We start from the raw sequence: 12,626 nt of genomic DNA, 5'->3' as shown, positions 1-12,626 counted from the left end.
TTTTGACCCTCTATTACAGGATAATTGTCATTTATCTAAAAATAGGGAATTTTCTCACAGATGTTTTCTATCATAGGGTGGCAATGTTAGAAATGTGTCTTCTGAAATATTTGAAGATTTTGTCAATATAATTTATCAATTATAGTTATGCTGGGGATTTTTTCCCTTCACAATTGGAGGCCAACTGATAATTATTATCCTAATTGATGGTAAAATATAAAGAATACAGAGTCTTTAAGGCAAAATCTGAGCATGGGGCATAAGATTGGTACTATACTTCAAGATGAGAAGACGTGGTCACTGAATCCAGTTTTGAGGGGAAAAACAAGTAATTTTCTTTTAATTTTTGTTTTTATTAATTCTTCACCATTGGTTTCCCAGGTCTCCAAGTGCCCTGCCTCTTTTTTTTCCCCCAGAGAAATCTACTGACAATTTCTTAGTTTGAAACTCTACCTACCAACCTCCAAAACTCGACCTACCTACCATTCTCAAAGTGTGGTAAAATCATCCTGAGTTCTTAGGTGGGAGATGAGGGTAAGGGGGACCAAATATATGGTGATGGAAGGAGAACTGACTCTGGGTGGTGAACACACAATGGGATTTATAGATGATGTAATACAGAATTGTACACCTGAAATCTATGTAATTTTACTAACAATTGTCACCCCAATAAATTAAAAAAAAAAAAAGAATGCTAGGTAGTCATTTGGTCCACCTACCTCACCTAAGAATCATCTCTACACAACTTCCTGTAAGTGCCATCCAGACCACAAACATCCACATCCCAAGGCAGCTGATTTCATTTTTCAAAGTTCTACTTGGGAGAAAATTCCTCCTAAATTAAGGTAAGAGCTATCTTCCTGGAATTTATTAATTCAAGTTGGGCCCTCTGAAGTAAACAGAGGAAACCTTTGTTGAGACAACTTTTCCACTATTTGAAGTTGGCTCTCATAAACCAAAACTTTCGCTTTTCTATTCACCACTCCAACTCCTATCTTCCCAGTTGTGTGTGTGTGTGTGTGTGTGTGTGTGTGTGTAGTTTCTTTAGTTACCACCAATCTGTCTCTGGTCTTTCAAGACCACCAATGATTTCCTCATAGTTCACTCGTCAGAAGCCTCTTCTTGCGCCTCAGCGTCCTCTGTCTCCATAGTATTTGATACTGTTGACCTTCCCAAATCTTCCATGTACAATCCGCCAGAATTATCCTTCCATTTTCAGTCAACTCTGCCAGCTCTATTTCTGACTCCCTCACCATAAATGTGGGTGCCATTAACACTACTGTAGTCCCTCTTTTTCCCCCAATTTTTTATTGTAGTTAAACACACATAACAAAATTTACTAATTTAACCATTTTTAAATGCACAGTTCAGTGGTATTAAACACATTTACACTGTTGTACAACCATCACCACCATCCATTCCAGAACTATTTTCAGCTTGCAAACTGAATCTCTATACCCACTAAACAATAACTCCTCAATCCCTCCTCTCCTGGCCCCTGGCAACCTTCTTTCTATTTTCTGTATCTGGGATTTGCTTTTGTATCTTTTTTTAACGTTATTCAATCTCACAAAATACTCATGGACTCAGTATTTGAACAAATATTTAATGAGGATTTATCATGTGCTAGATCCCGAAATTATAATCGGCTAAATTATTCATTTATATTTTCAGCTCAGTTTTCTCACTAGGTGATTGTCCAAACTGGCTAGTTATTAGAATCTCCTGTAGAGCCTTCAAGAAAATAATAACCTTTATTTTGTGATACAGGTTTTCCCCACTATCCAGAAGTAAAATATTCCTATGAAATCTTTCATAAGCTGAAATGGCATAAAGTGAGAAGCAATTACCTTAGAACACGTCTTGCTAACAGAGGTGCAAAATAAATCGAGATAAAGCACGGATGCTCACAGACACAGTTCAAAGTTATGGCAAGTTGATGCTGAGATGCTACGTGTAGCTCACCAAGTTCCTCGGGAAGGAACTTGGTGGCACTCACTTCTCAGAGTGTGCACTGCCTCTATAACAGCTGCTACAAAACAAACACTATTTTAACCTTTTACCTGTTTTTCACAAAAGCTCAAATCCTCTTCAGATTTCTTTTCACCTAGCGAAAACAGGTATTAGGTTGGTGCAAAAGTAATTGCAGTTTAAAAGGTTACAAACAATTGCAAAAACCGCAATTATTTTTGCACCAACCTAATACTACTAATGTAGAGCTTTCATAAAAGTGAAGTAGCATAAAGCGAACTTTTAAAAAGCGAGAGGTGCCTGTAGAGAAGAGTTGCAAAGTACAGAGCATTCCGATATACTCCTCACCTACTCCCATTTCCTCTAATGTTACCATCTTACATTACAGTGGTACATTTATCAAAACGAAGAATCCACAGTGATGCATTACTATTGACCAAACTCAAGACTTGATTCTGATTTCACAACTTTTCCATGAATGTCCTTTTTCTCTGTCAAGATTCTTAGCGTCCCCTGGTCTGTGACAGGTTCTCAGTCTTTCCTCGTTTTCTATGACTTCATTAACAATTTTAATGAGTACTTGCCAGGCGTTTTGTAGAATGGCATTCAATTTTGAGTTTTTCTAATGTTTTTATAATGATTGGATTTGGGGTTTTTAGAGTGAACTCTAGAGAGGAGCGTTCCTCTCGTCGCATACGAGAGGTACATGATATCCACACGATATCATTGGTGATGTTAACCCTGAGCTCCTGGGTAAGGTAGTGTTTGCCAGATTCTATTTTTTCCCTTTTCATGCTCTGTTCTTTGGAAGCAAGTCACTACATCTAGCCTACATTCAAACGGGGCAAGGAATTAAGCTCCACCTCCTAGAGAGGCATTATCTACATATATAATTTGCCATTATTCTGTAAGGAAAGTTTTTTCTTCTCTTGGAAAGTCTTTAAACAGTTAGATTCATAGGAACATGTTAACCAGACTTTAATAGGTCTGGGGAGAGGCCCAATAACCTGTACTTTTTACATTTCTTGGGAGAAGAATCAGATTTGGGTTCTATTGCTATAATTTGAAGTCAACTTCTATGTTTCCTAATGTTCATAGGACATTTGAATGTCTCCAAAACAGTTCACATACTCACACACAAAAAAAGCTCTCATTCACATGTGATACTGTAAATTCCTTTTCTCTCTCAGTTTATCAGTCTTAGAGACAGATTTACTTTTTCTTTCCCCTTCCTTACTTACACTGGACTTGTCATTATATCCTATAAATTCTCGCTTGGAAACATATATTGAATTTATTTCCTTCTCTTTGTTGCCTGGTTCAGACTTTCTGGGCTAGTTAACAGCAGCTTTCTCTTTACTTACTGTTATTATATTCATCTCTCTTTTTCTGATCCACTCTGCACAGTAAAACCAGTATTTAAACCACTGCATGATCTGTAATATTCCCATATTGAAAAATACCTCAACAGTTACCCATTATCCATTAGTATTACATTCCCAAGAAAAGGCCCCCTGGCATGTCATTATTAAGTAAGGCTAAATGAATGAATAAATCCGTGATTTTGCAGAGGGAAAGGTTGTATTAGTAACTCAGGCTGTTACACAACCAACTTGGGTACTCTGAAATACCAGTAAAAAGGCTGAACACAAACATTGTTATACTTTTTGTCACTGTTTTGGAATTAATGCTTCTAGTCTATAGGTCAGGTAAATAATATACTACATAGCCTCAAAAAAATGTAAAGAATGAATTTAAATATTTCATGGCTATTTGATTTAGCCTTGCTGATAATCAAAGTAGGTTATTACCTAACTGATGTGAATTAAGATTAAATACCCCATCTCTCCTCAACCATCTAAAAAATTCTCTCCTTATTTCTTTGAATTTGACAAGTAGAAATGCATTTGAGCCACTGAGATCCCTATTTAAAAATACAAATATGCCTGGGAAAACTAGCAGTAATGAGCAGTAGAAAGCATACCCATTTTAATCAGGTTGCTTTCCTCTTATTGTACTTTGGAGTACTCCTGACCAACTGGACTACAAATTTTTTGTGGATCCCGAGGTCTGTCAGAGCAGCTTTGGAAGTGTATCATGATCAGGGCTTACACCTAAACTGCATGCAGCCTGTATTCTGGCTTGTATGGATCCTCCTGGGAAGACACTGATTCTAAAGGAGACGCTTACAAGCATGGTTCATGGACCAGAGGGGTGACATGGGGTACAGCTTAGTGTCTGTCCCTCTGACCATCCCCTGGCCCAGCCTCCTGGTGACATTCATGTCTATGTCCTGACATGAGCTGACTACAATAAAAGGGTGAAAAAAACCAAGATTAGGTTTTCGCACCGGGCTCTCTGTGGACGTAAGGAGCACAGGAGGATTGGGGTGGGCAGTCTCCACAGACATCATACAGTGCCAGAGGCTTGGGTCCCTGGGACAGACATAAGTCCTCTCTGTCCTCTGCATCTTCAATTTGGGCACAGACATTGGAAGGCCAAGCATCAGCAGGGCACCTTGAGTGGGCGCCACAAAGTTGTGCCTGCAGTATTCGGGTCTTCCAGAATTATTTGGGAATTTCCACACAACAGGTAGGAATGGAGCAGTAGCAAAAAGTGATTTGTAACAGTTGTTAGAATATGTAGAATATGCAAGTGTGGCCTGTGAAACCTAAGGTTTTTGAACAGGAAAAAAATAACTTCCAATGTTCTTCTGAGCCAAAATTACATCTGAAGAGGCAAATCTTTCAGAGTTTGGGGTTTCCGTCACTTCATTTGTACAATGGGAATTTTACCTGCTGCCACCACCTGCTTTGAAACTTGAGAGCTAGATATTACATCATGAATGAATTCATGTTTTCAAGCAGAACTTAAAACCAACTTACAAACATTGATGTTCTAGATTTTAATAAGGAAAACATATTTTTGACCTTAAAACTCACGCTTTTTTTTAAAGAAATATTTTCCCCCTTTTTCACTGGTTATAATTTTAGCTTTAGTGTTATATAGCAAGTGGATGAGAGGGAGAAACTAAAAAAACAAAACAAAACAAAACAAAAAACTGAATTACAATGAATGATCCAATTTCTTTAAGATAAAAAAAACCCACTTGAAACAAAGTTGTTTCACCTTTACCATATTTCTTAAAGAATCAAGCATCCATGAGTCTTTCTGTGATGAAAACATTTGCATGAAACAAAGATCCCATTACAAAGTAAATGGAAGCTAAATACTATTGTAAAAATGTTTTCTCTTAAATATCCCAATAGAAATGTTGGTTAAAGATCAGTAGCATATCAAGTGGTAAGAACCTTAGTTTCATCTAAAGCAACCCCTTCATTTTACAAATAAGAAAAACAATGCCCAGAAAGCTATAATTTACATATATATTAGAGTTCTGGTGTGCAGAGTTGGAACCAGGTCTCATGTCTGCTCAGTGCCGATTTTCAAGGCACTTTTCACTGTGACACACGCACACACACACACACGTGGATAACACAGCACATTGCTCACATTCCTTTCAAAAAATAAGTAAAATAACATGAGACTTAAATTGGGAATGAGAATTAAAAGTAAAGTGTGCATGGGAGAAAGAAGACCACTTGAAACACTGATGTCAACAAACTACGTTTTGCAAGGAGTGGAGCTTTTAGGGGATCTAAGAAGACTGGATTCAATTCCCTAAACTAAACATTCAACAGGGCAGTTGTACATTTAGGTTACCCTGAGTATACAATAGTACTAGATTTAGAGATTTTTATTTTTTCATTCCTGCCTTTTGACCGGTTTTGAGAAAAAAATAAAGCACTGTGTGATAGTAAAGGGGAAAGAATGTCCATCAACTTGGAATAATCATTTCTACCATAACATTTCTGCTGGCACATCACCCTAATCTAGGCCTGGACTAGCTCATGCCTGGATCGCACCTATGAGACAACCAGGTCCTCTGGCCCACAGCTGCCCTCCCCTCCTCCTACACTGCACCTGCCCCCCCACCAGATTTATCTCCTTAAATCTTTGTTTGCATCATATCACTCCTGTATTCAAGAACTATGATGGTGTGTGTTTAACTGTTTATTGATTCGTGTCCAAATACTTTAATGTGGTTTTTTTGGCTCTTCATAATCTCTTTGCATCCCATAAATTCTACTTTCTGGCAGGCTGATTACCTGTCTCTCCAGTAAAGCAGTCTTATTTCCATCGCCAGCGCTTCACTAAATGCTTTTCCCCTTTTCTATCATTGGTCTCTCTTCCCTACTATTTCAAATCCTACCCAAGCTTCAAGGCACCCACTCCCATCCTCCATGCAGCTGTTCCCAACTACTCCATCCCTCACTGTGGAAGCTTATGTAGGAGGTAGATCTCCCTTCCCTGGTTTCACGACTTTTCTCTAATTGTGTCATAGCTGTTAGTCTTGCATTCCCAAATTCAACATAGCATCTCTTAGGGTAGGAATCACGTCTTAGAAACTATGTCTTAGGAATTTCTTGAGCCCTCATCCCACCCCTATCCCCTGTACTCTAGTATCTTGCTGACTGTAGCAGATTCTCAGTAAATACATACTTTGACTGTCGGACAGTCCAGACAAGGTGGAGGGAGAGAAGGCCACGTTCATCCAGTACCGGCAAAGCATCAGTACTGTTTCTGGGCCTAATTCTCAGACCCATTGCTCTTTAGGCTCCACATCACTTCTTCCTCTGCAGGATTTGTTACGTCAGTCCCTTCTCTCTAACCATGGTTCTAAGTCTCATCCACTTCCAACCAAGAGCACGATACCATTTTAGCCACCCCTCTAACTCCAAGGACACAGCCAAATAAAAGTTTCCATTTAGATTCCATTTATTTTACCTCCATAGGGAAATCCCAGCCCTACCCAGGCTTTAAGCTGTAGACATTTCAGCTGTGAAGACTCTTTCTCCTCCCACATTAGTGCCTCAAGCTAAGCCCAGCTAAGACCACAAAATACTGCCAGTTTCCCTTTCCTTCCCCCTTCTACAAAACGACCATGATGCAGAGGGGGTACCTTGAAGCAGTAGGATTTTCCTGCTCCCTTACCACACTGGAGGGCGAGGGGAGCCTTGCTTCCAGCTGCATAAACCTTCCCCAGCACCCGAAGTTCCATCTCTCTCTGTGCCAGCGCCCACACCCCAGGTGGTTAGGAGAGCCTCTGGTGGGTTCCAGCATCCTGCTACTCCTCCCACCAGCCGGTCTCCCCTTACACCAGGTGTCCACACCTAAGGGTCCTTAATTTATCAAACCAGATTAAACCTTCAAAGAGAAGAAAAGCCCCCCCCCCCAGGCCCAATTTCTCCTTAAAACAGGAAATAATATACAGATGCTGGTGTAAATAAAACGGCGTTGCCAGTCTAATAAAAATATAACACATACAATTATGTACAGTACATGATATTGATAATGATAAGTTACACCGCATGGCCTAGGTGTGTAGTGGGCTCTACCATCTAGGTTTGTGTAAGCGCATCTATGATGTTCGCACAATGAGCAAGTCGCCTAAGGTGGCATTTCTCAGAGCGCATCCCCTTGTTAAGTGGCACATGACTGTATTCCAAGTAAAGCATCTATGTGGCTCATGGATAGCGCCCTAAGTGAAAAACGTTGTTTCCCTTTCCTTCTCTTCCCTATCAGCGACAGGAGACTCAGGTCTCAGAATTGGTCTTTTCTCCAGCTCCTCCCAATTGCCCCAGCAAGAAATAGGTGTAATAATTCCTTCCCAGGCTATGGCCGGCTCCTCTGTCTCTCCAGGGGTCATACGCCTACCTCTGGAACACCCCCCCCCCCCCAATCAAATTGCCCTCCACCTTGCGGGGTGCTTCCCGCTTGCATCGTAAGCCAAGGAGTTCCCTTTCCAATTCCTCCCGGGATGCCCAGCTGGGTCCAGTCTCCCATGCTACTTCTTTGGTGGATTTCCCTCCTGCGCACTCGCGGACACGGCGCCCCCACGGAGCCCCTAAGGCTTGGAAGGCCCCCCAGCCCAACGTACCCGGTCCTCCGTTCTGCGCCCACGTTTGCAGCACCAGCGGCGGGGTCCCCGGGATTCCTTCCGCCCTCGGGTCTCCCCACTCGCTCAGGGACCGCCCCAACAGGTGCCCAGTTTGCTGACCCTTAACCTAGCGTCCTCTCAGTCATCCAAGTTCTCCGACCCGCCCCAGTCAGCACCAGTGCGCCCTCGGGTCCAGAGGCGAGAACGGATCAGGGTTCGCCTTCCTTGCGACTCCACCCCAGACTTTCCTCTTGGGTCTTAAGTGCCCAGCGCGGCCACTTACCCAGGGCGAAGGCCAAGAGCAATGGCTGGGAGCTAGCGCCGCTGCCCGGGGCGGTCCGTTCCATCAACCCCGCGCTGCGGGGCCAGGCAGCCCCTAGAAGAGTCTCCCGTCTCCTCCTGCGCCCCTTTTCCAGGCCTCGGGCGTCCGAGGGAGTGCCTGGAAATTAATCCCGCAGCCAGCAGGAAACGAAACTACTCCTCAGGCTGGAACCCCGACTACAGGGCAGGCAAACACCCAGGGCGGCGGCCGCCGGCTCCGTGAGTGTCGCTGGGCGGAGGAAACCTCTTATTTATTCTCGCTCTTTCTGCACACACCCCACCAGCTAGGCGCAGGACTCGGGGGTGGTAGTCTCCAGGTTGCTCCCACCCAAATTACCCCACACCCACAGCCAAGTGCATATTGGGGTTGCCCTAGGGCCGGCTCAGCCACTCCACCTGCTGGGTCGCACCTGACTGTTAGTGCCCCTCCGCCTTGGGGAGTAAACAGGTAGGAAGGGAGAAAGGAAGGAATGCACTAGAGAGGTGTCAGGTTTGCCCTCCAGGGCCTGCAGGCAGCACGGGAAAAGGCCTGCTAAAACGCCAGGAACCCACAAGGAGAATCACAGACCCAAAGGAGCCCTGGAATTCTAACTTCCCTTATTTCAGCCAATTGCTTGGAGGGAGGAGAGCGCGCATTCACTGTGGTTAACCTCAGGCATTTGACAATTTACAAGTCTTTCATTTACAGATACAATATGTTGGATATATGGGAGTTCGGGCTCACCAAGAGCTACTTCAGAAATTTCATTTATATTTTTATTTATCCATTTACTCGTTTATTCATTATGTTTTCAGTAAATGATTTAATTCTTTTACTCTATTAGATCTGTAAAAATAAGGAGAATGCTGTTTGCCTGTGGCTTGCCAAGTGCTGTCTCTACTTCATCACACCTCCTCTTCGATGGAGAGATGGAATCTGATGGCTGTGCACCAAGCACTTTCTCGAACACAATGACATCCTCATAACTTTTAAGGACAGAAAGCAGCATCCATTGTTACCATACGTGATTGATATACTTGTGATTGCCTCCAAAATAACTAAGGGGCATGGATGTTTTACAGCCTGATATATATTCCTTTTTCAAGATCAGTATTAGAATCATGCATCCTCAGAAATAGTACTTCCATAGCATCCAAAAGTCCAATAAACATTCATTTACATATAAAAGGCAGTTCAGATGTCTGCCCCTTCCTCCCAATTATTTAAATTAAACAAATTACTATGCACTGTTCTTGCACACATGACATTTCATTTCAAAACCAATCCGCATCATTTTAGTGCTCTAAGCAACTGATGTATCCAGAGGAATAAAAATCAGCCATTAATTTTCAGAATCCCATGCTAGCCCCACATGACAGATGGAGGACTGGTATGGGGTTTAGAGAAAACCAAGGTTGTGGGATAGACCATTGCTGTCCCCAGATAAAAAGGAGAGGAGCACAAGAAGCCAAGGATTCGTCACCATCTCCCTCTCCCCCTCCCTCTTCCTTCCTGATCAGGGCCCTATGTTACTGCATCTTTCACTCTGAGATGGCACCCTAGCCAGCAGCAGTCCTGATATCCCTAACAGAATATTACTATTTTATTTTTCTTTTCCATTGATACTGATAAAAAATAAAACACACCTAAGCAAAACATATTAAATCTTTGTCTAGTTTTGTAAAGTGCAGGACTTGGTGTAAGTATCCATCATTCACGCCAATTCAAATGTTAAATTCACTTTGTCAGGCCACTAGCATAAGAAATAGTACAGCTTAATATACTAAATAGGCCAGATAATTGATAATCTTCCCTAAGGGCTTTATTTACTACCAAAAATAAAATAAGTACTCTGGAGACTATGCCTTCCAAATTTCCTGACCCTTGGAGGTCCAATCTCTTCAAGGTCAAGCAACTTCCTTCCTTCTTTTTTCCCTTCCTCCTCCCCTCCCTCCCTCCTTCTTTCCTTCCTCTACTTCTTTCTCTCCCTCCTCTCTCTCTCTCTCTCAATTCATTCACTGCGGGGGAAGGTAAATCTGGGATCCAACCATGAGCTTTGGAAGAGCAGAAGGTAAAAATTGACCTTCCTGGGGCCTCATTCACATAAAGAGGTGTGTCTCAATGTTTTAGATTGTTAAGTAGAACTGTTGTAAGTTGAACTGTTGCTAAGAGAAGAATGGGTCAAAGCTACACTGGAGTCACACGGGAGAACTTGTATGCCCACTATACTCAACTTAGGGATTGCTAGAATGGTGTCTCGCCTGTGCCAACTTTAGGCAGGTAAAACCAGCCCTACCAAATCTGGTATGAAGCTTAAATGAATTCCTTTGGAGGGCCTGTAAGCATCCATCTTTTTTCTTCCTACACAGGGCAGTCTCAGCAGGAATATTGTCACCCCTTGCTCTGTGCAGTATAAGCTCGTGGTTATTTGTGGGGCACAACATGTAAACAGACACACGTGTGGTGGTAGAAAGGAAATTTTTGGAATGTATTTATTCTAGGTAAGCCTGTATTCTTCAAATAATCACTTTAAGGTGTTCGGTAATATAGGAAGATTTCCTCATGGTCATTAACATTATTTAATTCAATACGAGTGGGTGAATGAAAAGAAATATCAATGAAGGACTTTTAGTCTCTAAGGAAAACCAGTGAAAAATCACTGCTCCAAAAGCTATATTCAAATGATTTGGTTGTACAGTCTAGCTTTTCTAGGGGAAGGGGATTTTCTTTCTTTTCTTTTTTTGTTACCAATTATTATTGAACTTTCCTTTCCAATCTTTTATGGATCCATTTTTTTTTTTTATGTTGTGCATTAATCTGTTTGACTTGCTGTCTTTTTTAAGTGGCAGCTTGATATAACTTTAATAAATCTCAGAGATAATCTTTCCTGTAATATTATTGCTGTTAGTTTCAGATCATCATTATGATCGTTTTCTTTGACCATATTCACACGTACTCCAAAAACTTAACTTATGATTTTTAAAAACAAGTCTGGGCTTTTGTGCTGGCCCTAGTTGTAGACTATGTAGGCAAGCAGCTAAGTGTCATAATTTTAATGCTATAGTATGACAAGGCCCTAAACAGCTTTACCTAATACGCCTGTCATGGTGGCTTCATCCTCTCCTACATGGTCCCAGATTTCCCTCAGTGTAGACAATCCTCTGGGTGGGAAAACCGGGGTGGGCTATTATATATAACTGGTTTTGGAGTCTGTTTAGTCTGTTCAAATTGGAGCTATGTCACAGGATGCCTGGATCACAAATTACCTTTCTGAGCCTCACTTTCCTCATCTATAAAATGTGATGGTAATGATTTGCACAGTTTTCATGATTCACCATCTTATATATCTCTACGGCAAAACCTTTGCAGATTAGAAATTATTCAGTGTATTATAGTTATATTATTGTAGCAAGGGAAACTAGTTAGGGATTGTTGCCATGGAGACTACTTCCAGTCTAGAGATGATGTTGGAGTTAGACCAGGGTAGTAGAGATGGAAGAATGAGTATGCAAATAATTTGCATACAACCAGTTGGATTATCTAAGGAATTGGATGTAGAGTATAAGAGAAGGAAGTCAAAATGAGTCCAAGATTTTTGGCCTGAATAACAGACAGAATATAGATATCATTCACTCACATGAAGAAAGACCAGATTTGAGAGGAAAAATCAGGTGTTTCATTTTGGGATTGTTAAGTTGAAATGCCAGTTAGACATCAAGTCTCAGGAATATTAGTTGGATAGCTGGAAGTGAGAGAAGAAATCTAGGATGGAAACATAAATTTGGGAATTGTTCCCATAAAGATTTTTCAAGCCAAGAAACACCAAGGGATGAAGTGAAGAGAGGAGAAGAGATGAGAAAGCATTAAGCCCCAATACATTGCAAAATTTAGAGGTTGTGGGAGATTAAAAAAATCAACAAGCAAAGGAGGCATCATAGGCATAGGAATTCCATATAGTGCACTCTTGGAAAACAAAAGAAATACAAGTTTTCCTTCTATCCATTGTTCTTTGTTTCCCCCCTCAGCTGTGAATAATTTTAAATACATATGCAAATACACTCACACTCAACACTGGATTCTTTTTTCTACCTTGAAAGGTATAGAATGGAAAAAGGAGAATAAGTGAAGGCCCACTCCTATCAGCCTAGAAATGGTTGGCACAGCCCTCCAGATTAAAAGACATGCTGATCAGGTCTGACTAGCCCCTGTACAAGCCTGTTCTAGGAGCACAGGAAGGGTAACGAAAACATCTGTGAGATCTATTCTTCTTTTCCTGGAGTAGCCTATCCTTTCGCATTACTATAGGAAATGGCTTTGGATGTAAGACAAATGGGATTCCTCAAAAACAATAGA

The 12,626-nt window shown here is 41.5% G+C and overlaps 1 protein-coding gene across 1 annotated transcript in view; it reads right to left on the bottom strand.

The window, feature by feature from the left end:
* BTC (betacellulin) overlaps positions 1-8,759 on the bottom strand; it is a 41,781-nt gene extending 33,022 nt beyond the window's left edge. The window contains exon 1 of the mRNA XM_019720717.3: positions 8,256-8,759. Coding sequence (XP_019576276.2) covers positions 8,256-8,319 — 64 coding nt within the window. The 5' untranslated portion in view covers positions 8,320-8,759. The remainder of the gene's footprint in view (positions 1-8,255) is intronic.
* Positions 8,760-12,626: the final 3,867 nt, after the last annotated feature.

Source organism: Rhinolophus sinicus, chromosome 1, assembly GCF_057876585.1.
Source record: "Rhinolophus sinicus isolate RSI-liver-muscle chromosome 1, RSI-T2T, whole genome shotgun sequence".
NCBI classification, from domain to species: domain Eukaryota; kingdom Metazoa; phylum Chordata; class Mammalia; order Chiroptera; family Rhinolophidae; genus Rhinolophus; species Rhinolophus sinicus.
This window is presented reverse-complemented; position numbering and strand designations above follow the sequence as displayed.